General features: G+C 55.0%; 8 protein-coding genes across 12 annotated transcripts in view; 3 read left to right on the forward strand and 5 right to left on the reverse strand.

Annotated features, from left to right (window-relative positions):
* Positions 1 to 777, forward strand: part of H310_00411 (hypothetical protein) — a gene marked incomplete at both ends in the record, with an annotated part of 1863 nt that extends 1086 nt beyond the window's left edge. Inside the window, one exon of the mRNA XM_008863191.1 lies at positions 108 to 777. Coding sequence (XP_008861413.1) covers positions 108 to 777 — 670 coding nt within the window. The remainder of the gene's footprint in view (positions 1 to 107) is intronic.
* Positions 778 to 1037: 260 nt separating this feature from the next.
* H310_00412 (hypothetical protein) lies at positions 1038 to 3454 on the reverse strand. Its single transcript, XM_008863192.1, has 2 exons — positions 2751 to 3454; positions 1038 to 2709 (listed from the first exon to the last, which is right to left on the reverse strand). Exons 1-2 carry the CDS (start codon positions 3324 to 3326, stop codon positions 1156 to 1158), a joined length of 2130 nt encoding a protein of 709 aa, XP_008861414.1. The 5' UTR covers positions 3327 to 3454; the 3' UTR covers positions 1038 to 1155.
* Positions 3455 to 4520: 1066 nt separating this feature from the next.
* H310_00413 (hypothetical protein) lies at positions 4521 to 7143 on the reverse strand. The gene has a single exon (XM_008863193.1). It carries the CDS (start codon positions 7116 to 7118, stop codon positions 4599 to 4601), a length of 2520 nt encoding a protein of 839 aa, XP_008861415.1. The 5' UTR covers positions 7119 to 7143; the 3' UTR covers positions 4521 to 4598.
* A 733-nt stretch (positions 7144 to 7876) lies between these two features.
* H310_00414 (hypothetical protein) lies at positions 7877 to 9351 on the forward strand. 3 transcript variants are annotated; one of them, XM_008863194.1, is made up of 6 exons: positions 7877 to 8402; positions 8450 to 8574; positions 8634 to 8770; positions 8824 to 8891; positions 8946 to 9053; positions 9109 to 9351. In XM_008863194.1, exons 1-6 carry the CDS (start codon positions 7885 to 7887, stop codon positions 9158 to 9160), a joined length of 1008 nt encoding a protein of 335 aa, XP_008861416.1. In that variant the 5' UTR covers positions 7877 to 7884; the 3' UTR covers positions 9161 to 9351. The 3 variants fall into 3 exon arrangements, with proteins under 3 accessions (XP_008861416.1, XP_008861418.1, XP_008861417.1); XM_008863196.1 differs by having other exon boundaries at positions 8634 to 8891; XM_008863195.1 differs by having other exon boundaries at positions 8824 to 9053.
* Positions 9201 to 11174, reverse strand: H310_00415 (hypothetical protein). Its single transcript, XM_008863197.1, has 6 exons — positions 10817 to 11174; positions 10421 to 10760; positions 10189 to 10367; positions 10043 to 10147; positions 9654 to 9993; positions 9201 to 9610 (listed from the first exon to the last, which is right to left on the reverse strand). Exons 1-6 carry the CDS (start codon positions 11134 to 11136, stop codon positions 9416 to 9418), a joined length of 1479 nt encoding a protein of 492 aa, XP_008861419.1. The 5' UTR covers positions 11137 to 11174; the 3' UTR covers positions 9201 to 9415.
* Positions 11175 to 11198: 24 nt separating this feature from the next.
* On the reverse strand, positions 11199 to 13306 carry H310_00416. Of its 2 annotated transcripts, XM_008863198.1 has the most exons (7): positions 12890 to 13306; positions 12471 to 12843; positions 12253 to 12422; positions 12108 to 12209; positions 11875 to 12046; positions 11668 to 11823; positions 11199 to 11618 (listed from the first exon to the last, which is right to left on the reverse strand). In XM_008863198.1, the coding sequence occupies exons 1-7, from the start codon at positions 13279 to 13281 to the stop codon at positions 11481 to 11483; spliced, it is 1503 nt and encodes a 500-aa protein (XP_008861420.1). In that variant the 5' UTR covers positions 13282 to 13306; the 3' UTR covers positions 11199 to 11480. The 2 variants fall into 2 exon arrangements, with proteins under 2 accessions (XP_008861420.1, XP_008861421.1); XM_008863199.1 differs by having other exon boundaries at positions 12471 to 13306.
* A 599-nt stretch (positions 13307 to 13905) lies between these two features.
* Positions 13906 to 21842, reverse strand: H310_00417. 2 transcript variants are annotated; one of them, XM_008863201.1, is made up of 29 exons: positions 21641 to 21842; positions 21519 to 21576; positions 21386 to 21469; positions 21085 to 21339; positions 20589 to 21039; positions 20391 to 20518; positions 20241 to 20337; positions 20092 to 20188; positions 19805 to 20045; positions 19517 to 19738; positions 18983 to 19453; positions 18822 to 18927; positions 18616 to 18767; positions 18439 to 18550; positions 18270 to 18393; positions 17988 to 18207; positions 17759 to 17937; positions 17608 to 17712; positions 17365 to 17564; positions 17223 to 17316; positions 17067 to 17169; positions 16796 to 17002; positions 16569 to 16745; positions 16320 to 16517; positions 15994 to 16275; positions 15370 to 15949; positions 15209 to 15324; positions 14944 to 15163; positions 13906 to 14893 (listed from the first exon to the last, which is right to left on the reverse strand). In XM_008863201.1, exons 1-29 carry the CDS (start codon positions 21823 to 21825, stop codon positions 14115 to 14117), a joined length of 6243 nt encoding a protein of 2080 aa, XP_008861423.1. In that variant the 5' UTR covers positions 21826 to 21842; the 3' UTR covers positions 13906 to 14114. The 2 variants fall into 2 exon arrangements, with proteins under 2 accessions (XP_008861423.1, XP_008861422.1); XM_008863200.1 differs by having other exon boundaries at positions 21519 to 21591.
* Positions 21843 to 22413: 571 nt separating this feature from the next.
* On the forward strand, positions 22414 to 24903 carry H310_00418 (hypothetical protein). Its single transcript, XM_008863202.1, has 5 exons — positions 22414 to 22432; positions 22481 to 22729; positions 22783 to 23601; positions 23654 to 23867; positions 23924 to 24903. The coding sequence occupies exons 2-5, from the start codon at positions 22490 to 22492 to the stop codon at positions 24787 to 24789; spliced, it is 2139 nt and encodes a 712-aa protein (XP_008861424.1). The 5' UTR covers positions 22414 to 22432; positions 22481 to 22489; the 3' UTR covers positions 24790 to 24903.
* The last annotated feature ends 6 nt before the right edge of the window (positions 24904 to 24909 follow it).

Consider the following 24909-nt stretch of genomic DNA (forward strand, 5'->3'; position numbering starts at 1 on the left):
TACACGCCTACAGCCCCCATCCCCGCCTCCCACTCGGACGTGGTGTTTGTTGGAGGAGGCATCGGGATCACGCCATTGATGGGCCAGCTCATGCATGTGCTGCTTAGTCGTCCTACCCAAAACGCGTGGCTCATCTGGAACGTCCGTCACAAGGACATGCTTGTGTGCTTCCAATCCTGGCTGCATCGAATTGAGACTGTTGGTGGAAACCGACTGAAGATTCGTTTATTCGTGACTCAGGACGACGTGACGGATTTCGAGATCGACACAAAGAACACCAAAGTGCTTCACCATACAAACGCGGACGCAACAACAGTGCAGCCGCGCCCATACGTACACTTGAGAACCGACGCGCGAGTGGTGATGCTGCTGCTGGCATTTGGTTTTAGCGGCGGTCTCTTGGTGGCTGTGACATACGGCAGCTACATCCAGCGGGTCCCCGCCAAGTATTGGATTGTCCAGCGGATCGTTCAGTACTTCGTGGTGTTGTTGGGGGCTGTCTTCGCGCACGTTGTCGCCAAGTGTGTTTGTGGGCGACAACCTTTGGCGCTTCCTTCCACTGAAGTGCCGTTGAACACGGACGACGGCGCCGCCCACCACTTCTCCGCGCAGTCTGGCCGGTCAAACCTTGCTGCGTTGTTTCAAGAAATCCAAGCCACGGCAACGGCGACAGTGGGCGTGTACGTGTCGGGTCCCAAGACATTGAGTCAAGCGGTGGACGCCCACGGCCAAGGCATTTCAACATTTCACATTCGTCACGAAGTGTTCGAGATGTAGTGGGGATCTGTAAAGTCAAGCACAGTGCATTCTCCATGGCAAGAAGTCTTGTGTCGCGCGAGGTACTGCTCATGCCAAAGTGATGCATCACGCACTGGACAGCAACTAAAACGTAGCTCGGACGACGCGTGGAGCTGAATCGGGTGGCTGTCATGAATGCGTCGATCCGCCTATTCCCCCATGGAACCGTTCACACGATGGAACGCATCGCAACCGTGTGAGCGGTAGTGACTACGTTCCTCGGTGTCCAACGGGAGAGTTGCCACCGACATCGTGCCCATGAAGTGCAACGCGTTATCGAGGTAGCGCGTGCAGATGAGGAACGATCCAAACACACATCATGACTTGGACATTCATGGACACTTTACATCGTCTTTTTTACATGTCAAACTCTTCGTTGTGGACGTGGAACTTTGCTTGACCTTGGATTTGACCGTCCACAGCTCGGACGAGGGCCTTTGGACCGGAGATGTACACCCCGACAACGGCGTCCTTGGCCGTTTGCGCTTCGATCTCAGCAAACACCTCTGCCCAATTCGCGCGTTCAAACTGCACGTTGTAGTGTGCCACAAACGCAGGTGTGTCGAGTTCCTTGCCGAGCTTGGGGGCACCATCCACTTGGTTGGCAACGGGGATTGGAGACTGTGTCTTGGCGACGTACGTGACAATGTACGCCATGTAGCTCCCAGCGACGACCACGCAAAATTCGGCAAGGCGCTGCAGCGGCCAGTAGCTGCGGTTGATGGCAGAGATCTTGTTACCGTACAAGAGAAGCACCGCGAGACTCCCACTGAAGGCAAACGCAAGCAGCAAGATCCACATTCGCTTGGTTGTGTTCAAGTGTGCATACGGACGAGACTCGACGTTGGCGACGGTTGAGGTGGCGTCAAAGGTCGCGACGCCGCCGATTCCATCGTCGTCTTCCACATTCAGAGACGTTGTGTGCTCCTGTGTCACATGCAAGCGGAGGTGTACGCGACCGCCATTCGCTTCGCTCAACGCTTCCATCTCGCGCAACCACGCTTGGAACTGAAGCAGCATCGCCGATCGCCGAACGTGCCAAATTAGCCACACCGTTTGGCGAGGGTTCGTGTGCAAAATGTGAAGGAGCTGGCCCATAAGGGGGGTTACCCCGATGCCTCCACCAACAAACACAACGTCAGAGTACGACGACGAGATCGGCGCCGCCGACGTGTACCCTCCGTCCATGTACACCACCGGCGGGAGACCAACGGAGTGGCAGTAGCGAACGTAGTGGTACAGGCCGTTAGACCACCTGCCGAGGCATTTTACGTAGACAGTGAGGAGGCCCGGTGCTTGCAGCGGAGTAGATGCGACACTGATGGGGTGCCACTGGGTGTTGGACAGAGCGGGGACTTTGAGCCAGACGACGTCGCCGGGACTGTACCCCGTCGTGCAGTGCAGTGTGAGTTCGACGACCTCGGCAGGCATGGCGATGGCGCGCTCGATCGTGACAGGCGCCGAAATGGACGCGGACGAGAACATGCGGTTGACCAGGTAAAGCACAATGGTGGCGTAGAGCCAGTAAAGGATGGGCCCCCAGTGGAGGACAGCAAAGATAGTGGCAGGGATAAAGAGGAAGTGCGTCGTGTAGAACACGTTGTAGTACTTGCGGCGAACGAACGGCAGCGAAGTGGCGCCCATGATGGCCATGGCGAGGAAGGACAGGATCCCGAAAAAGTTCATCCAGTTGTCGAACCCTTCCTTGGCCACGTTGCAGTCAAAGCATGGAAGGAGGTCATGTAGCTCGTTGCGGATGCCGTACACGACAAAGTAGACCACAGTGTGGCCAGCGATCATGACAATCGTAACGACACCGAGCCAGCGATGGTACTTGACACCATGGGCGTACGGGATGTTTAGCCATTCCATCCAAAAGCAATGGCGAGATGCGGGCAACGCCAAAAACGTCTGCGTAGACGTCAGTTCTGTAAGGTCTTATGTAAGCGTACCATGTTGAAAAGACCGTTGAACCCCAAGGTGGTTCCAATGATGGAAAGGATGTTCAAGTTCGTACTCTTGCCCGGCTTGTACCGTCTAGCCCATCGGAAGTAGAAAATGATAGCGTTGCCGCCGAGCACGATAATGAGGAAGAGAATCTCGCCGTAGCTGATAAGACCGCGAAATACCAGGGGCTTGCGATGTAATAAATGGGAAAAGGGTGGGACGACGATGGGGGACTTGGTTCGGATGATGGCAAACACGACTGCTCCGACGAGGACGGGGAGAACCATGCCAAGAAAGAAGAAGGTGGGCCTCACCATCTCTCTGTGGCCACTGCTGCGCACTTTGGGATCGCCTCCCCACCAGATGGTAATAGGGTTCGAGATTTTATCAGTGTAGAACGGGAGAAAGTACATGAACGGCGTCCACGTCGCCATGAAGAGGCACAGACCAACAAACCAGTGTCCGAGGACCCACCCAAAGTGCGTCTTGGCCACAATCTTCGTTGATATCTCAGGGGCCGAGTCAGTTTCGATCGAGTTGACCTTGGGAGTGTTGAGAGGGCAAAACGTTGAGTCTTGCATGGTGAACCAGACTCTGCAAATTCCACAATGCCTCTTACCGCATCGACTGAAAATTTCGCCCGGGACAGCAGTTTCCTGTCAATGAAGTGCGCCAGTGGAGCGCAATGTCGATTAGCCGCCCACTTTTCCAGATTTCCGTTTTTCGCAGACGTGGCAGTCTTCCACGATGGTCGTGCGTGTGCCACTCTGGCCTGGATCGTCTTTGAGGTATTTTGATTGGTGAGTTCGTAGCCAATCAACGAAACCTGCGCTTCTCATTGGATGCCTGGCGATCTCTCGAGCCTTGCGTCGGATTGGCGTCGAATCAACCAATGGCATCACTCGAGTGGCCTGAGCACGTGCCGAGGTCGTCTGTCGCGGGTATCGTGTGGCTGCGGCGCCTACAAACCAACCACATAGCATTGCGGTTAGGGGAAATGTGACAAGTCGCTGAAGGAAAGAGTCTGAATCATACTGAGCTTATACACTCGACGCGTTTTACGAGTACCACCGTAATGGCCCCGCGAAGGCTCTTTTGACGCAACCAGCTAAGCGGAAGGAAAGGACCGATTCTGAGAAACGTGCCAGGTCTTGTCTCGACGTGCCAACGCGCATCCTTATCCGCGCGAAAAAGCGAAAGTCGCGGCGGCGTCGATGACGACACTTGGATACGCTTTTCCATTGGCGTCCGTGGTTTTGCGACATTACTACGATGCAACGCGTGGAAAGCCAACGATCTCGGGTGTGCTTGTTGAGGCGATTCCCAGCGACCTCCGAGGTGGACTGGCCCTAGCGTTCGACCTGCCATTCCGTTGTCAGCAAAACGACATGATGCATTTACGTTGCTCGAGCCATAAAGCGCTCACAGAATTCAACTGACGTGACTGTTTCAACACGGACCACAGTGTCCGAAATAACTTTCGCGACTGCTCTCCAACATATTCTTTCTACGTTGTCGACGTTGATGGGGCAAGTGTCCTTGCCTTGCCCCACGCCTCCCACGCCCGCCATGAAAATCCAATTGGAGGTCGTTGCAACAAAAAAACCTTTCAAAGCGAGTTGTGGAGGAACGTCTGCGACTCTTGGCGTAAATGGCATGGTCCAGCCCTATACCTGGCAACTCGTTACTCCTTGCTGGATACAAAAATTCGACACCGCGGAAACTCGGCAACGTCGGACGGCCGTATGAACTCAACGTCAGCAGAGCACACAAGGTTGGCTATACAAACATCTATGATCGAGGATTACGGCAAGTTGTTTTCAAATTAATTGCCACACGAGTTGTCGCATCTTTTACTTCAACACAACCGAGGGCTTGCCTCCGTCGATTTTGGAGCTGCCGAGGTGGCCGTACGCGCCGTCATCGTCGTTGTCAGCGGCGCGGTTATTTCTCCGCTTTTCAAGGCCGCCTGACCGGAGGCAGACGCAGAGCAGGAGGAAGTCGAACGCTGTCATGACGACAAAGCTGATGGAGCCGATCAGGCGCGTGATGTTGAAGAGGGCAATGAACAAGAAGAGCGTGGGCAAAAATACGTTGGCCCCGACAAAGTAGATGCACACAATGATGAGCACCGCGTTCGAGAGTAGCCAAAACATGAGCAGGTTGGACCGGAACGCTTCAAAGTTCTTCTTGACTTCGTTGGCCTTTTTCGCGTCCTGCTTTTGCTCAGCTTCCTTGAGCTTGCGGGCAGCTACGAGGTCCTTGTAGCTCCCTGAGCTCGCTTTATCCACACTCGACATGCCGTGGTTGCCGTGGCCGCTGGAGTCTGTGAGCCCCTTGGTCCCCCAACTCAAATCTTGCAAGTTGCAGAATGCATATATCATCAAGATGTTGATTGTGGTCGGCAGCATGACGGTGTACTGGACGATCGTAAACAGGACGTGGTGGAGTTCGCAATGGACGAGTGCCGCGACAAAGTACACGCCGAGGGTAGCAATGATCAAGCAAATGTTGAAGAGCGAGATGTTTCCGCCCGACGCGATCGACGCGAACGCAAAGAAAACACCTGCGATGACGACGACGGCGTACGCCAGACACAAAAACGTGTACAAATTCTTGACGTGCTGGGGCTTGTTCCCGAGGCCAAAGATGAGTTGGATCATGATCAGCATCGCGTAGAAGATGTTGAAGAGAGACATTGCGATCGAGTGGTGGTCGTCGTACCATTCTTCGGTCTGGGCAAACCCGAGTTTGTTTTTCTTGAGACTCGTAAAGACCGTGTAGTACACGGACAAGTAAAACGTCGCGACCATGAACCAGCCAAACATGAGCTGGATGATGAGCTGAAAATACTGGATGAGGAAACCGATCTTGGTCAAGATCGAATGGTTCGTGTGCGTGTACAAGCGGCCCCACTGCACAATCGAGTACAGCATGGCAAAGAAACTTCCGTTCAGCCACCGGCGGCGTTGGTTCATCAGGTCTACGAGCGTTGACGGCACGTCCGTCCGTGCAATCGCGTCCTTGATGTACTTGAGTTTCCATGCGCCGTTCGTGCGCGCGAGTAGCTCAAAGCACAAAATGCGATCTTCTGCCAGGTACATGTTGCCGTAGAACGGCCCCAGGTCCGCCATGTCGGTGGTCAAGCTCTTAAAGTACGCGTTCAATGGCGCGCCTTTGATGGCAGAGAAGCGATATGCCGAGAACGCGCCAGGTAAGACCGACACGAACCCAAAGCACGACTCGGTCGCTTTGTCCAGCAGGTTTGACACCTTGTACTCGAAGTGTTGCGTCGCAATCACAAAGTTCCACAAGTTTGGGATCGGTCGGCTCACGGCGATCTCACCGCAGACGCCGCCTACATCCGGCTTCATCTCCAACGTAGACAAGAGCTTGTAGAACGCAGATTTGGTCGGCAACGTCCCAACGTCCAAGAGCACATTGTAGTCGGGATCCACTTGGTTGCAGAAAGCGTTGAAGAACCACAAGTGCGAATTTAACTTGCCCGCGTTCGCTTCCTTGAGCGCGAAAAGGACCTGCAGCGGCGGGTATGCCTTGTTGGACGACCCCGACGGATGGTATAGCTTGACTTGCTTCTTGTCCTTGGCAAGACGCAGCGTACGCTCGAAGAGATGCATGGTCGTGTTAGCGCCCGTCGAGAAGATCGTCATTACGTCTTCGTTGAAGAGACCGAAATCGCGGAGGAGCGCAAGTGTGGACGGGTTGGCTTTGGTTCTGCCGTCAGAAACGATGCACACCACGATGTTCTTCCACGCATCGTCGCCCTTGTACCCTGGCAATGCTTGCTTCTGAATATTTGCCACGTTGTTGCACACCTTGCGCAACGTCGTCGCTAACTCTTCCGCGTCTTCGTTGTACATGGTGATGACAATCATCATGGTCGGTTTACGCCCGCGGCCAACGCACTGCAAACGGTACCCATCCGACGTGAAGTGGATAGGGTTCACAGACGCCACGGGGGTGTAGCTCATCTCGACAGCTTCCTCGTAATGATCGCCACCCGCAAATTCTTGTGTAAACGGGACTTGGATCCCTCGGCACTTTCGCGACGGCAACGGCCCTTGGCGACCGCCTTCGAGCCACAAGGACAAGTTTTCGGCCCACCCAATGACTTCTTGGGCCTTGGCGAGAAGCATGGGGGCAATGTCTTCACCGTCACGCTCCGACACGAGTAGCAAGCACTCTCCCGCGTTCACGAAGCAGTTGATGGCTTCACTGTAAAACATGTCTGCCTCGGCGCGGCACCCGCGGTCGATGTACCGAAACGCATCGAGGGTCGTCACGCAGTCATTCTCAAAGCGGACGTGCGATCCGACGCGGCTCGAACGTACAGACGGGCGTCGATTCTCCATGACGGTGCCTGGCAAGGAACGTGGGAAAGCCGAACTGGGCGCCGGAAAACGAAGGATTCAACGTATCATTCGACGAATCACCTTTCGCGTTAAACCCTTTCCAACAAGCGATTTAACATAATATCACTGGTTTATCGTTAAACCCGACCCATTTAACGTTGGAACTGGGTGTGAGTAATTTGGGTTTTCCCGTGGTCTCCATACAAACATCAAGTGAAATGTCGAAGGATGGTGTCCCACACCAACGCCTCGCTGCGACGACGAATGGGCTTGTGTGCCCTTTGAAGATCCAAGTCGACGTGGGGGGTTTGCCGCGCCAGATCGAACACTGGGTCAAGCGCTAGAGCATGGGCGATACCACAGCCGCAGACTGTAATGCCCATCCAAGATGTCCCAACGGAACGGAGAGTTCAAACGCCTCGGACATGTCTCCCCTCCTGACCACTGGTGTACCACATTGTGGGCCTCCGTTTGCCAGAAGCGAGGACCCACCATGGTTTTGACGAGGAAGCACCACAGGAAAATGCACACCATACATGCCATGCTCTGACGAGCCTTCGCTCCGACGCAATCGTCCCGAAAAGTTGTCGGAGTTGTGCGCAACCCCAAGCGCACGGCAGTCGGGTGCCATTACTCGCGAAGAATGTTGGGGGGTTAGACCGGAAAAGCCTGTTAGACTGAATAAAACGGCATGACATATCATCATCGAATTTCAAGGGTTGGACATCCGAAATGGCCGGATAATTACAACCCGAGAGGGCTCGCGATGGCGCGATTCTTGGACCAGTGCACAACGACGGAAGTGCGGGCGGTACTCGTGGCCGAGAAGCTCAAGACGCTCGTCGGCGGACTACAGTTTGTGAGCAAGGCTGGCAAAGAAATCAGCATCGAGTGCTATACCGACACCCTTGTGCTTCGTGCGTTGAATGACTCGCATTCCGCGTCGGCCGAGATCACATTTACCAGGTTGTTTTTCACCGAGTACACGCTTCCGCCCGATTTACGACGATGTGAATTGTCTACCATGGACCCTTCGCTTCCACTTGTCAAGTGCACAACGTTGGCGAGCACGCTCCTTGGCATTTTTAAGTCGACAAAGAACGTGATTTCCGTAGACATTGCACTCGAACTCGAGGGACATCCGTCGAACGACGATCACTTCGACGCGAACGTGATTGTGTTCCAGCTGCATTGCGATCGTATGATCACCAAGACCCACCGCATCCGACTCACAGAAAGCCAAACGATGCGTCCAGTGTTTAACAAGGCGAGTTCCCCGTCTCGGTGAGTTCCACGCGTCGATCTCGTCTCATGGTGCGTCATGGTCACAGCATCAAGCTCCGACCATTTCACTTGGCGACTCTACTGCAGCATATTTACGGAACCGATGAAGTATGCATGTCGTGCTCGCCGACACAAGTCAAGTTCGAAAGCTATTTTACAAACCCGTTGGATGGTAAAGTTTTTCTTCATTTCGTCGTCGCGTGGAGTATAAAGTGTATATGTTGCGTCCAGTTAAGAACCATGTGCACACGGAGACCGCGGTGGACAACTCGGAGTTCATCTCGTGTACGATCCAGGATTTCGTCGACCACAACAATGGCTGCGATAGTGAAGTCATTCAGCTGATCTTTTGCTTGAAAGAGATCAAGGTTTCAAGACCTTGCATCGTGTTTCCGAGAGATTAACATTGGGTTTCTTCCAGGCGTTGCTGGCGTTTTGCGTCGCCAGTGCACTGCCAGAGCTGAATTTGTATTTCAGTCGCGGGGGCAGGTATCGTACGTGTGCCACAATTGACTGAGGACATGATGATGCCGTCGACGGTAGTCCTATCCTCTTGGCCACGGAATCGCTCGAGACTGGGTCAAATTTTACAACTGAAATCGTGCTCTCCACCGTCACGACGTTTCTGACAGGCCCGTCACAAGCCACCAAGTAAGGCTCCGCGATGATCCGATCCTTGCCTAGGGATTGATTGAATGCGTGCTAGCTCACAAGAAGCGGAATACTCGCAACAAAAGCGGCAGCGGCTCGACGATTGAGGATTCAACCACGCCAGTGGTATGTGGCTGGAAGGTGATGTCGTTGAAAGCACTTGCATCCAGCGGCCGTGCAAAGAATCCACTGCATCGATCGATCGATGCCGATTTCGTTTGGAAGATGGCAGAGCTTGTGGAACCGGGATAGACTCTTTTTCATGTAAGCCAAATAATCTACTGGTGTACTTGATTGCACGTTTCAAAATTGTGCACCTCGTGCGCTATGGCTTTGTATATTTTAACTGCGAACACATTCATTTACAAACGAGTTCGAGAGTCGCCATTGTCGCTCATGCCTGGAGTGGCCGACGGCTCAGCGACTTCGTTGTCCTTGGCCGACAGCGGTGCTTGTTGACGTGGCTGCAACTGTTGGCCGTATGCAGTGGTGCCATCGGGGTGGCTGAATACGACGAACTTGCTAGCTTCGGTCGCCACAGGAGCCACAGCGATGTCCTACGATTGGTAATATGTCAAGCAGCAGTGCCGTGGCACGCACCTCGGGAACATGTGCGCGAGGCAGAGGAAACGGTGTACGCGACACCGCGTCGTATCGAAACTCGCGGCACCGAAACATCGTCCCCACTGCGACAGCTTGTACGATCAAAAGGGTTTCGTGGACTGCGTCGAGCATCCACACATGGGAATCCCATTCACAGTAAAACACCAATTCGAGCACAAACTTCGCTGCAAAGTACAGCGCGGAGATGCGAACAAAGCGGAGGAGGAGCCGCCTCTTGGTCTCGATCGGCGTCGTCGTTGGATCGATGCCGACATCGTAGAAAACCATCCACGCGGCAAACAAAACCCGGTGCCGCCTGCTCGCGAGCGATTGCATCCTATATTTGCACACTCCGTCGGCACGAACGTATACGGACAGTGCCGTACACGAGGAGGATGGCTGACACGGCGACAACAGCAAGGAACGGGTTCCACGACCCATCGTTGGCATCACCGATGGGAAACCCACTGAATGGCAGTGAAAAGAGACATCTACCGAGACGCTTCAGTCAGACACTGACGAGCAGGGGTACCCTCGAATGTTGAGCCACAACGTGCCAAATCCATCGGCAAGCGCAAACACCACCATGAGATGGACCCATTCGACGGTCTGCTTCAAGTAGTCAGCAATTCGACCGACTCGCGGGGCCACGAGTTCATCCGCCACAAACGATGGATCAACCGCCACACACACGACGGCGGTGTGGACCATCTACCATGCCATGATGGCCAGTCAAGTCGATGTTCCGAAGGACTGGAGACAACCTTAAGGACGAGAAAAGTCGTGAGGGGGACGTGAATGAACTGCCGAGGGCCGTGGCGAAGATTGCCCAGCCACAACCAACCCAGCCCAGCCCACAGCAACGCGTGAATGACGTATACTGTGCGGTACAAACTGTAGTTGTTGCCAGCGCAATCCCCAGTCGATACATCGCAGATGCAATAATCGACCGTGACTTCGACACCCTCGGTCGTGTTTTGGACGATACGGCATACGTCCAAGACAAAGTGCGCCTGGGTCGATGTCAGCGATAAACGGTCCAACATGCCAGCAGACAAGCGGTGGTGGAGAGGCCAAAAGGGGGCATATGCGGGCGAAGTGGCGCTATTGAACCCGATGAGACCGACGACCGCAACGCAACCACACAACGTGGGACGTACGCTGTAAAGGCAAAGTCGATGCATTGACTTCGCCATGCCTTGTTGCGACATACATCGTCCGAGGCGACGTCAGGCGGCGGCGCGCGGATCATGGCCATTGCGGTATCGTTGCAAACAAGCAAGACCGGCACCGGACCATCACGCGAGAAGAACATGCGGGAATTGAACGTGAACGCCATCGCTCCGCCTTCGCGTGAAAAATTGTAGCTTACCACAGGCAGCATTTTGACGGCGCCCACGACGAAGTTCTGTCGCTCCCACCATGTTGAGGCGTGCGCAGCGGCCGCACACAGAATGACAACGGCTTCCCGCAACAACATCCAACGCAATGTCCGTTAAGGCGGGTGGCAACAGCCCATCGACAGGCTATTTATACCATCGTCTTGACCTGTCTCTGGGGCATGATGACAGCGGTGGACTTAAGACTCATGTCCGTGCCCGAGACGAATTCAATAGTGTCAGAGAGCAGGGGTATGTTTCGATGCTGCTGCTGTGTGACCCACGCTACCAGCCGCAGCGCGCCGCCCAACAAAGGGCCCATCCTCAACCTGCAACTACACCTGCGTCCCCCTGTCGACCTCAAACAAGCGATGTGCATCCCATGAAAGCGTTCGACTTCCAATAGGAACGTGGTCCCGCGACAGTGAAAACCGACACGAGAGTTCTATTGTACTGGACGACAACATGGTCCTTGACCCAGTTTCCCAAAGGATTGCGAATTGTCGGGATGCAAAAACACGGTCAGTTTGGTTGCCGGGGGTGCAACCTCTGAGGTCTGGGGGAGACAAATAATCGGGACGACCTGCGCAGGTACAATCCATAAGGTCGCGAACTCGATGAAAGCCGCATACCGTCGAGGACAGTCGTTGCAGACGCGAGGAGGTCACGACGTAAGTGAAGTGTCGACACCGAAATGTGTAGCCCATGACGAGAACGTAGCAGAGTTGGATCGCTTCGACCATGACGTCTTCGGCGCCCGACGACGACCGGTTTAAAAGGAAAAAGATCTACACCGTGTGCAGGATCCAGTGGGGTGGAGGGGGGACAAGGTAACGTACAATCTTGACGCAGTATGTCTCTAGGAAGTAGAGGATCGAGTACGTGCGGGTCGCTCGGAGGAGGTGGACTTTCGTGCCGAGGGGAGACGCGTCCGGGCTTCGCCCCGTCAGTTGCATGACGTACGCGTATCCGCGGAGCTCACGGAGGCGTGTGGTGGACAGCTTCGTGATCCTAATCAAACCACGATGACATCTCGCGTCAGTGGGACTTGTCGGCGCCATTCACATCGTACGTCAAGAGAGCGCACGCGACCATGACAGCGGAGAGAATCGGATTCCACGGCTCGGCGGTCTCAACGAACGAGTACCCAATATACAAGATCGCAAGGGTGAACCTGCGCAAAGATGCTATAAGCAAGCAAGACAGATCAAACAAACCTTCGGCCATGCGTCCCAACGATCTCGCATCCATCGGCCAGCCCAAATACCGTCACCATCATCAGACACGATGCCGCAAATTGCATGGTGACAGCCATGTTCAGATGCGCAAGAATATCGTTCATCGGCGACACGAGTAGCACGGCGGACGTTGTTGTCATGGCGACGACCTGGCCAACACGGCTCAAAGATGAAGAGCTGAATCAAAACGGTGTTACCTTGGTCACCAGCGCGAGCGACATTGTTACGTGGAGCTTGAAAATTGGAGCACAACTGCGAAAAACATGGATGGTCCAGACAATGCCAACGACGATCCATACAACCATGTACGACATGTAGATGGCCAACAGGTGATTCATGCGGCCACCGGAGCAAGTTCGAGGGCTTTGCCCGTCGCACATGGCATACAACATGGTGGCCGTGACACGGATGGGCGGCAGGGACTTGTCGTTCAAGCAGCCGTTGGGTGATGAGCACGTCGTGGAGCATGCGTCGACGAAAAAGTGGTGCATGCCGTCCGCCAACGTTGGAATCTGGTTGTCCATGCTGACAGTGGCCATCAAGGCGGTGTCTGGTGGCGCCACGTCGTAGCTATTGCCGCATTCAACCGAGGCAACGTGATCACGGCGTGTTGTACCTTGTCGCAGGGGATGGCACGTCCTGAGGAATGGAGTGCACTATACCAAGCATCGGGTAGGCGAAACAGAGCGAATGCAAGACGACGACGGTCGAGTTGTGGAAGCGCCGCTTGCACAGCGCCGTGGTCGATTCAGGATACCCGCGAGACTGCATCTTCTCCCATGCTGTCGCTTTGCACACGACAAAGTGAAGGCTGGCCGTCGACGCGGGTCGAATCTTGACACGCAACGTCACAGCATACGACCCTCCGTTGGTAAAGTTGAAGCTCATCAAGTGAACGATGGCCTGTTGGGTTTCTGGAATGAACTGGGCTTCCCATATCGACACGGCACTTGTAGACTGTAGGATGCTGGAGACGACTACCGCCGCCGACGCCATGGCGGCCTTCATGTTGAGAGAGTAACGTTGAGTTTGCCTAAATTTAGCATTGTTCATCCGTCTGTCTTTCCAGCCCGATAGAGTTCACTTGCTTGGCCATTCGACAGCTCTCATGGACATGTCACTCATATGGACGACGTGCAATAGTGGAAGCCCCCGGCACACACTCAAACTGACAAGTTTTGAGGTTGTGGCTTCGCCACGCACGCACCCACGCGACCCAGAGAGCCTTCTCGAGAGAGGATGCATCATAATATCGTTACCATGACGACATGAGGAGCCATGTCACGATGTCGGGAAGCCAAAGGTCCATATCGCTTGTCCAACGGCGGCGTGACCAAGTCCATCACCACCATCGTCAAACACAATACGGTCCATGGCAATGCCAAGTGCGAAGCAACATATTCGTTGGGGCTTCACCCACGAAATTGAGGTTCGTACCCGTCATGGCAACGACGCGGTGGACTTCACATTGACCCCACAATTCTCGTAGTGGCAGCGACATGTTCATGCCAAGTTTGCCAATCGGAGACTGCGTCGACAAGGTGTAATTTTCCAACGGGCCAGCTATCGTCCAGGATGCCGTGTGCGATGGTGTAGCTTTGCTCGAAATTCTCGCACGCAACAACATATGTACAAAGCGAACGTGTTGACCATGCGTCTCTCTGGCAGCACACACATTACCGTGGGCCGAGAATTTTCGAGGCGGAGCTCTCCAACGACGGAGGAGTCTTTTCGACGATGGAGTTAAGTCGTATCCGCCATGCGCTTGAATTACGTGCAGACAAGCTATTCATGAACAGAGGCGGAAGTCTACAACGTGGCAACCGCCAGACCGCTCTTGCTTAGGACGTAGTGTGGGCAGCGCTTTGGCTGTCGTGATCTTTCCACCCGACAGACAAGGTCGTGCCACATTCGTCTTCGACTCGCGTCACGCTGAGGTACGACAGCAATTGCCGCAGCGCCGCGTGTACTTGAGCTTTGGAAGTCCACGAAGCTCGTGCAGACGGCACGACCTTTTCGATAAAGTCGCTGGGGACGTCCACGTGCGTCGTCAAGCTCGATGATGGCTGGTACAGCATCACGCGTAGAGGCACAGCAGGGGTCGTGTGCGAAGTGTCCAGCACCGACACGAGAACTTTCTCCCCCGACACGGCGCAAAACGTCTTGTACAAGCAAGGGGAAGGTGCGGAGGAGGTGGCCGTTGTCGACTCGACGTTGGCGGCAATCCCGTCGTCTGTGCCGTCTGTCTTGGGCAAATGGACAATGGTTTCCTTGATAAACAAACGGCATATCGTTGAAGGGTGGCCGTCCGCCGTCGATACTTCCAAGTCCAGCAAGTCGAATAAATGCTCGGCCAACGCTCGTTCGTTGCCCAGCTCTAGCAAGGCCACGTGCGACCCCACGGCTTCCATCAAGACTGCCCCTTGCACCCACACAGACAGATTCTGGCTCGTGGTCGCAATATACCCGTCAATGCGGACGTGGACGTGAAGCGCACGATCGAAGGCAGCGCTGGATCCATCGGCTGGTGGACGTAGCGTGATATCGAACGCTGAACAGATCACCGCATGGCCACGAATGTGCTTGGCCTTGGACGTGATCTTTACGCCGCGCTTGTCCACTAGAATGGGACCATCGTGAGTCGGGATCGAAGCAAAACTGGACTTGTACCGTCGTCGATGAGCAAGTGCTTGTTGTGCAGCACGTCCTCGTCCATGGTGGAATAGACTGGCGTCGCTTTGTATTCCGAGTACATGCGCGACCGCACCAGCACGACAGTGAATGTTCCGTCGGGATGGATCGTCCGATCCAGCCGCGACGTCATGACGTGGTGTAGCCACGGGAGCACCGTCTTGGATCCGATCAGGTGTGCTTCGTCTGGCCCAGTCACCTACAACGGATCGCGTCAACCCACCAAGGTCCCTGTCGACCGTACCTCGCGCAAATCTTGCATGCCGTCAATGGTAACGTCGCAATGCTGGCTCATCTCGGGGTTGTAAATCCGGAGCGACAAAACGAACGAATTCACCGACGTGTGGACATCCGGCAACCCTACGCGCAACACGTCGGCATGGTGGACGACTATTCAAACGCAACCTGGTTTGTTGGGTTCGACCACGGGTTTCAAGATCGGCATCATAGTGAGTGTCGCCGACAACAAAGTGCCATTGCACCGGTACGTTCCTGTGTGCAAAGTTTGGGCAACATCGTAGACGTACACGAGGTTGTCCGAGCCTTCGTCTAGCATGCGCACTGTATTCGCGAGCAAGTTGACGTCCGCAGGTGACAACGGCCGGTTGACAGGAGTGTCGTCGATGCGTTGCGGTGTAGCAGGTTGGGCTGATGTTGAGTCGAGGGACATGACGGGAGGCGCGACCATCGTAGCATACTTGACAAAGCATCCGGGGGCTTCTAGCCGCACCAGGCGCTCGTTCGTATCGTATGTGCAAAGCTGGAAAATCGCGCGAATGGCGCGCCGCCGGCCAGCAACGGAGTCGGTGCAAGGCCACGGGGACTCGACGATGGCTTGGACTTCGGCGTCACTCAACACGATCAAGTGTGTGTGGCTCACGCAAGGAAGGTACACCATCACGTGGAGACCGTAGTTGTCATGCGGCATCACTGCCAAGTCCACGTGGCAGATGGCTCGGACAGACCGTTCGGACTTGGGTACGGCCTGATGCATTTCGTGAGACGACCTCGCGCCATCTCGGTCGTTACCTCCGAGTATATGGGCGGATAGTAAGAGAGCTGCAAAACAACACAGTCGAGCGTCCTGTCAAGGGACATGTTGGACGTCGACACCACGACTCGGTCGAGCAACGCTTGCACCCAATGCAGCGGCCGTCGCTTGAGTCGTTTCGTCGGCTCGGCCAACAGCAACTCCCGCCGTTCTCGATGGGAAATGCCCAGGTTCATGGACGAGCTGTTGTCCGGGCGGTATGCTTCCAATCGTATAGCCCCCGTCCACGTGAGTACAAACACACTCAGCACCCATTTCACCTACACCGACACGATCATGATGCGTGACCCGAGCATGGACGTACTTTTGTCTGCGGGGTAAACACGACTTGGCGGCGCAGGAGCCTCCCTGACCCGCCATGCTGCCGTACTCGAACGCGTAACTCGGCGGGCGACTCGGCGAGGGTGGATGGAGCAGGCTTTGTGATGAAGTGGTGGGTGCGCGGCAGCGTCATGCGTCGGTGCTCGATGTGAACACGGTCCAACACGTACCGATACATCGTCTAGATGCAGGGGACATGTTTGGCTAGTTCATACGTGGTTGTGATTCATACCTGGACATCCAAGTCGTTGTACGCCGTCGATTCGATCGGGTCTGTCGCGTTTAGTTTCAGCTTTTGAAGCTCGTCGTCGTCGACATGCACCGTCCACGACACGGTTTTCGAGCTGAACGAGTCGTGAATGTGGATGTCGAGGCGTAAGTGGCCCATCGCCACCTCGGACACTGTGATCTACATGGATGGTTACAAACAACCCAAATGCCCATGCGTGGCCATCCTACAGTTGCAAAGTGTCCGTGGATCTTTCGGGCCAGGCGACACAGCCGCATCGCGCGAGGCCGCAGCTCGAGCTGGACGGACGGGTCGCGCCCTCGGGGCTTGGACAAACGGCAATACCCGACAATGCTCTTGTACAGTTCCTTTGGATTCCGAGGAGGCTTCTTTTGCTGAAGGACTTCGATCGAGTTGGGGGCAAGCAACGTGTTCATCTACATAACGGCAGTGAGACGATGTTGTCTTGCGAAGGAAGCAAGCCCGATCGGACGAACGTACGTCGGCTTCAGGTACGTCGACTTTCCACAACATTGACGTGGCGGGGTCGTAGCAACTCACATACACGCGGTGGCAGTCGCGATAGAGCGTGAGAATGTACAGCCTATTGAGTTGACCAGGTTGAAACACCAGTGGTCCGACAGATAATCTCCGCACCGATCTCCGATCTTCTTGGACTCTCGATACACGCGGACGTCGTCGAGGATCGCACAGGCAAGTTTGGCAAAAATCGTTTTGTAGGAAGGATCGTCTGCGGTATCGAGTGATCACGACTCATGGTTGTCGCGGGGTTTCAGACCTGGCGATGGGTCAGTCACCGTGATGACACTGCTAAACAAGCCTGGTATCGGCTTGGCGCGGCAAATCCTCTTGGCACATCCACCGTTCGCGTGAATGTGAAGCGCAAATTGCACCATCGCGTGCGTGAACTGCGCGAGGCGATGCATGAGGCTGCCATGGCTCGTGTTCGCCGTTGGCCACGATGCATGCTCAATATACCTGCGAGCAGTGTCAATCGAATCTCTGCAGCATGGTGTCGTACGCTTTCAGCACCATAACGTTGTCGATGGGGAGGCAGGTCATGTCGACTGCAGTCAACTTGGCCGCAAACAAGTCTGGGGTTGCCAGGAGGCGTCGACTCAGCCGCCTGGACGCCACGGCTGAGAAGCGAAGGACATCAAGGTAATTCGCACCACGTGACCGTCGATGTCGTGAGGTCCGGCGAGTGATAGCGCTGGGTTGGTGTGAGCAAGATCAGGATCGCCTCCATTACAAAGACAAGGCCGAAGTTTGGCCGGTCGTCAAGGCTCGTTCGCATCATTTCGACAAACATGCGACCGTTTGTTAGTGCGTCGAGGCCATCGGCGGCCACCTAGACAACCGCGGTTCAGACAAGTTTTTTGTGGAGCATGGGTCGGTTACCTGAGCATGGTACTTGGCGTCTTTGTCGGCGAGTTGATGCAAGTCCGTCTCGGCCACACCATGGACGTTGACGTCGCCTTGGCCAGCTCGATTGCCCAGATCGCCTTGAACGAGTATATTCAACGGGCTCGGTCGCAGGGCTTTGGCAACGATCGAGATTTGTCCGAGGAACTTTCGCTGTTGTCCAACGCTCAGGCCAATGTCGGCGTCGTACAGGACGCTGTTGATTCCACTGAGTCAAGGACTGGCACTGCAGGATCATCACACGCCACATGCACGCACCTGTAGCCCGCATCAAAGGTTTGCTGAATCGTCTGGATATCGATGGACGACAGCGAAGAAATATGAAGAAAGAGCCCTGGGAACGTCATCATCATGTTTTGCACCAAGAGGTGCTTGGCATGGCCTGCGACGTTCCAAGGTTAAGCGCAGAGACGATGGTGCTTCACACCTGGAATATCGCGGGAGAGAATGATCAAGAGAGGTCGTGGACGTTTGGGGCAGTCCTGGATCAGCGACAGCGGGACGAATTGCCTCTGGCTGTGGTGGTCCTCCAGTTCGCACTACCCATCAACCACAGGTCACCTTCGATCGGACAAAGCACCATCGTGCTGTGCTTGAACCCTACCGCTTTCAACTCGGCACGATCTTCGTCCGCGTGATCGTCTAGATTCAGCTCCAATGCTGGAGTCGGCTCGAGGAACACGTGCTGCACGTCGCTGATCGTGGCCATTGCCTGGATCCATTGACACAGCGTCGACGACGTCTTGGCCAGCGCTCCTGCAAAAATATCGGTTCGGTTGGCCTGATGAAATTGTAACAATACGCACAAACCTTGTGTCGCAAAATGGGCAAGAGAAAAGTCCTTGTCATGACGGTATGCTTGAATCAAGGCGAGGGTTTCCGACGATAGCGGCAGCATCACGCGACCGGCACTTGCCTGCGACAACCACGTGCGTTGGCTCCATCCAGGAAGAACTTTCTCGTTATCTTACCGCCATGGTGTGCAACTTTCGCAGCAGCGCTGACGCACGCCGGAGGAACTGCCCCGCTTCCATCCACCGCACTTCATGGATTGGTTGTTCGAGACGAAGTTTATCCTTGGGCGACAGACAGCTGAAACAAGCGCTCATCAGGATGCGGACCAGGCCAAGTACAACATGGGACGGCTTGACGGTGTATTTGCTCTCGGGGTGTTTCGAGTATGCACACAACAGTCGCCCCATCTCGACCAGTTCGTCCGTGCACAAATGCTCGGTCAAGTAGATCAGTCGTAACTTGGCACTGTGCAGCGATCGAAAGTGCCGCATGCGGTGGCGACCGAGCCGGCCGCGGTACGTCTTTTGAATCACGACGGACGCTTTGCGCTGCTTCTGCGCCATGCGTTCGAGGCAGGTGGCGTTCCTTGCAAACATGCCCCGTGCGATGGTTTGAATTTTGATCGCAGCCTTCCGCCGATGAAACAGCTAGGACGGTGGGGTCAGCCACAAACGTAAAGACGTGCGGTGCATGGACACAACGTGGCCTACTTTGAACACGCGCCGGCGGGCCAAGAAGCCCCGGACGGCAGCTTCGATGTACGTGCTGGCAATCGTGTACTTGATGCGAATGGTCTTGTACTCTTTTCTCGCGAGAATGCCGCGGACGATCTTTTGGATGTGCGTCGCCTTGTAGATTTGAACCAATTTGACCTTTTCCGCAAGGATCTGCGCTTCGTCCATTTGCTGTTTTCGGAGCAGTTCCGCGAGGCGCTATAGCCGTACAGACGAGCAAGGGGTCATGGATCGCATAGACCACAACTTGGCATGCAAGCGTACGGCGTTCTCGACGGCCGATTTCTGCGCGTGCTTGAATGCCTCCATGGCCTCCTGCTTGCGTACAATTTCCCGCTTCTTTCGCTCGTATTCTTCAATTTGAGCGTCCAGATCCCGTTGCAACATGGCCAGTGTCGGCGCATCCGTGGCGAGAGTCGACGAAGACCGGTGCTGTGGCGACATTCCGTCACGTGATGCAGCTTGGTGGGTTGCAATGGCGTCGCGAAGGACAGCAATATGATACCTGACGCGTCATGTCAGTCTGTCGGGTCCATGTTGGACACACGTACTCAAGCACTTTGTTGGCGGCGATGGTTTTTTCCAGCTCTTCCTCCATCTTCGCCCCGCGCGAACGCTTCATGGGCGGTCGGATCCGTCCCTGCATGTCTACGCATTCCCACCCGTAAGCATGGACAACACAGTGAATTGTGCAGCGTACTGAACTTTGTCGGGGGTGCGAGCATGCCTGCTTGTTTGATCGAGCCGGTCAACTTTTCGTTGCCTTTGGATGGTACGATCGCATGCGTTGCGGGTGCCTAGGCATCATGTGTCAGGTTGGGTTGTCATCGGAGGAAGTGGTCGCGTGAACCGAAAGTGGAGACGCTGCCAATGATGAAAGCGGGTTGATCGCTGTGCTCGATGGCGGGCCTTCCAGGGACGTGCGCGTGTGATTCTGATAGATACTGGAGGTCTTGGCTTGTTGCAGCGCGACCGCCTCTACACGTCATCGCCGCGCAACACGTCCATTAAACAGCCATCGGTCCACGAATTCAGCAAAAGACTATACCAGGCACCAACCGGCCATACAGGTCGCGCTTGTATCGTCCAAAGAGAGCTTCTTCTTCCAACAGAAGTTTTTCCGCTTCGCGAATCCTAAGGACGTCCAAGTCGCCAACTTGCGACGGCAAGACCACGGTGGGTTTGGCTTTCAATGAGGCAGAGGGTGCGGTTCCTTGAAGGGTGGCAGGTTTTGGTCGCGGCAGCAAGTCGTCGTCGTTTAGGATGCGCGTCTCGTATGCCGTTTTCCCCTTGGATCGCCCGGCAGCGGTCGTGGGCGACATGGGGGAAGCAGCAACAGGCAGTCCGCCGACAGGAAGAAATGGATCATCCATTGACGTCGTTGTGGGGGTCGCCGCTCGACCGGGTTCGAACACTTGGCTGCGACTGTCCAAACTGTCCGGCATGACAAACGGGTTCCTCTCGAACGAAAAACCGAGCCACCGCACCATGACGTCGCACTGGGAGCGGGTCGCGTCAAGCCAGTTGAACCATAAACAGTGTACCTCTTGCATGAAGTCGAGGTCGGACGGGACTTTTAAGAGATAATTGATCCCGTTCCACTTGAACGGCATGTGCTTGGGTTGCTGCTTTCGCCATGTTGCGATCGTTTCAACCACCTCGACAGTCGTCAACCGAATGAGATCCAATGTGTTTGCCATGGACCCGACGAGCGTGTACTGCGACGCACTCTTGGACATGTCGGCCAGTCGCGACAAGTAGTCTTCCCGGAGAATGATCGCCTTGAGCACGTCGAGCTCCTGGTGGCACGTCGGTGATCTCGCAGGGACCGAGCGGTGGACGTACCATGCCGCCGTTGCCAGGCACGTCCGACTCGAACGTGATGTTCCCTCGATGGGCTGGAGCTTTGATGATGGACGTATCGGATGCCTTCACAATATCCTCGGTCAGGGAAGATGCATCTAGCACGAGAATGTACCTGATGCACGGGTTGCGTTGTGATAGAGGTAGTTGGTCGTGCGCCCTTCTTGGATGGACTTGTTTTCGTTGGCCTGCAGGACCACAGTATTAGATTGGATCGAATGAAGCGCGCAGCCTTACGAAATTTTTGGGGCCAAGCCGACATGTTTGTCTTTGGTCGAGTCGTATGGAGGGATGCGGCAAGTGTCGGCAACATTGCCGCCGTCGACCCATCTACCCGGTGCAGAGCCGCTGCCTCCACCCCCCTTGTTTTTCTTTGAGTCCGATGGGTGCAGCTTGCCTCCCGGGCGGGGCAGCCGGGACATTGCGGCCCAATTTCGGCTTATTGAGAGTTACAAAACAACACGTGCCGTGAAACTGCTCTAGCGACAGAATGCAGTCACAATCCTTCTCACCGACACCTACCGACAAGGTTCCTTCTCATCTCGACGACCACCGACAAGGTCCTTCCTCTAGCCCCATCTCCTGTCCAAGGACGTGCGCTTAAGAGTTCTACCCCCAGATCTCCTCACCAGCAGTGTAGCGAGCTAGCCTGCTCCAGCGAGTGGTAATCGTTTCAACATAGCGAGCCATGGCATTAGGGCTATGACATTAGTTGAGCATGGACCTCTCTTCAGCGATTCCTTACCCCGCTCTCCCGAAGGGCTGCGCGCGTACTTGGTGGCCATCCCTGGCGCATCGATTCGCCCAGCCCGCACTGCAAAGCAGCACTTTTATCCGGTCACAATCGTGCAGCGACGTCGCCCGTCGCATCCTGCATACAAATTTGAAGTATACCATGATATCCATGACCCAATCACAACGCGGATTTTGGTATCCGGATGAAATGGAACGTTTTGGTTGGCTCAGTTGTTCCATGTCGAAGGTACGCACGAGGGGAAGGGCGGCAGTTTGAATTTAGCCACCGACGCCGTACGTTTCGCCGATGGGGGGCGGTATCGGCGCTGACTGTCGCTGTAGGACACTGCGATGGGCAAGTCTGACATTCAAGACGTCAAACTCCATGTGAACGAGCCCAAGGACCCGTTTGAGGTCAAGCACGGATACAACTACGACTACGTGTTCGTGTTCAAGGTGCATGATGAAACGGAGGAACTGACGCAGATTCAGAAGGATCTGTCGATGCGTACGATCCTGCAGCGCTTGGCAAACGCCGGTTTGGAAACCAAGATGTTTTACTCAACGTCCCGTGACTTGGTCTTCTGCAAGGTCCTCCGTTCTTGGCCGCCGTGTGTCAGGTCACTGATGCCCGGATGATATAGATCCGCGCGTCGTTGGAACGCTTATGCAAGGAAGCCGACCGCATCGATCTCAAGTTGGAATTTGATGCTGACGAACTCAAGCGCGTTGCGGAAGCGGGGTATGCGGACCGTGGCATCGCACCCATTCGCATCAAGGACGATGCGAAGTTGACCCACCGCAAGGCGTTCGACAACATCTTTGCTAAATTTGACATGGAGCCCCGTTTGCAACCCCTGTACAAGAAGTACGGTCACAAGAAGATCCCATTCCGTGGTGTTGACCGCATCAAGCTCATCTTGAGCATCATCCATGCGTCCACGACCGATGGCGGCTGCCACTTGAACATCACGACGTTGACGCTGAAGAACTGTCTCGTCACCGCGTACGCCCTTCACGACGAAGAAGAGCAAGAAGCGGTGACCAAGAAATGGATCAACTGGTCCAGTCTTCCGTGGCAACAGCCTTTCTCCGACATCAAGGACTACTACGGTGAAAAAGTCGGTCTCTACTTTGTTTGGTTGGGCCACTACACGACTTGGCTCATCGGACCGTCCATCGTCGGGATTGCCATGCTCGTGGACATTGTTATTGAACGTACCGTGGACGCACGACTCATTTCCGCGTTTGGTCTCTTCATGGCGTTGTGGGGCACGGTATACTTGGAAAGCTGGAAGCGCCGTAACTCGGTCGTAAAGCTCGAGTGGGGTATGGATGGTTTTGAGGAAGAACAAGAGGATCGTGCCGAGTTTGACGGCGAGGAGGTCGAATCGCCGGTCGATGGCCGCCCAATGCGCTACTTCAGCCCGGCGAAGCAGCGCAGCCGTGTGTGCGCGTCCTTGGTGCGTAACAAACCTCGTGATAACGAGGGATCGTGTGTGACCGAGTTTGTAGATCTTTATCTTCATGTTGATCCTCATGGTGATCGGCGCGGTGGCAGCCATCTTTGTCTTCCGTTACTTTGCCCGCAAGGGTCATGCGTTGGAATCGTTGGTGACCATCAACGGCATCAACTTGAGTGCGCCGATTGGAGCCACGTTGAACGCGGTGCAAATTCAAGTAATGAACGGCATCTACGGCACGATTGCCGTTCGATTGAACAACTACGGTGCGTTCGTTCTGCGTTGCGGTGTCGAGGGGCTCACAACTGCTTGTCGATTATAGAAAACCACCGCACGGACACCGAGTACGAAGACAACTTGATCGCCAAGACTTTCTTGTTCCAGTTTGTCAACTCGTACGCGAGTTTGTTTTATATTGCGTTCATCAAGAATTCGATCCCGGACAACGAGTGCTCGGACCCGGCCAAGGGCGGTTGTATCTACGACTTGATGTTTTCGCTCGGAATTATTTTCGGCCTTCGGTTGACGTCGGGCAACTTCTTTGAAGCCGTCTTGCCTTACCTGAAGCGAAAGATGGCCGCGCGATTCCGCAAGACGGACTCGCCCGAGGACGGTGTCCAGCGCCACTTGTCTGTCGCTGAAGAACAAATGCACTTGGGTGTGTACGACAACATGGGGATCTTTGCCGACTACAACGAAATGATCATCCAGTTTGGGTACATCACACTGTTCGTCGTGTCGTTCCCGCTCGCGCCGTTCCTGGCGCTGTTGAACAACTACTTTGAAATCCGCATCGACGCGTTCAAGCTCGCCAAAGAGTCGCGCCGCCCCAACCCGCACGGCGCCGAAGACATTGGGACTTGGCAAACAATTCTTGAAATCATGGGCACGATCAGTGTCCTCACCAACGTGGCGGCCGTCGTATTTGTGTCGAACCACACGTTCTCGGGCGTGTCGATGGAGACCAAACTGTGGACGTTCGTCGTCGTCGAGCACCTCATCCTCCTCTTCAAGTACGCGCTCTCGATTGCGATTGACGACGTGCCGGAAGATGTCAAGCTTCAATTGGACCGCAGCAAGTTCTTGGTGAGCAAGGTTGTGCATTTGATTCAAGATGACGACGACGCCGACTTGGTCAAGGGCAACAAGCTCAAGGTTGACCTCACCATCTTCGACGAAGATGCGTAAGCAATCCGCATCCCGTTAGCCAGAATCTTTGCATTTTGGAAAGCAGCAGCAGGTGTGTTGTGCGTGTGTGCCGTGTCCGAGGTGTAACTACTAATGGCACCATTCTTATTCCAACCCCAT

Source organism: Aphanomyces invadans (assembly GCF_000520115.1).
Source record: "Aphanomyces invadans strain NJM9701 unplaced genomic scaffold supercont1.1, whole genome shotgun sequence".
Classification (NCBI taxonomy): Eukaryota; Oomycota; class Saprolegniomycetes; order Saprolegniales; family Verrucalvaceae; genus Aphanomyces; species Aphanomyces invadans.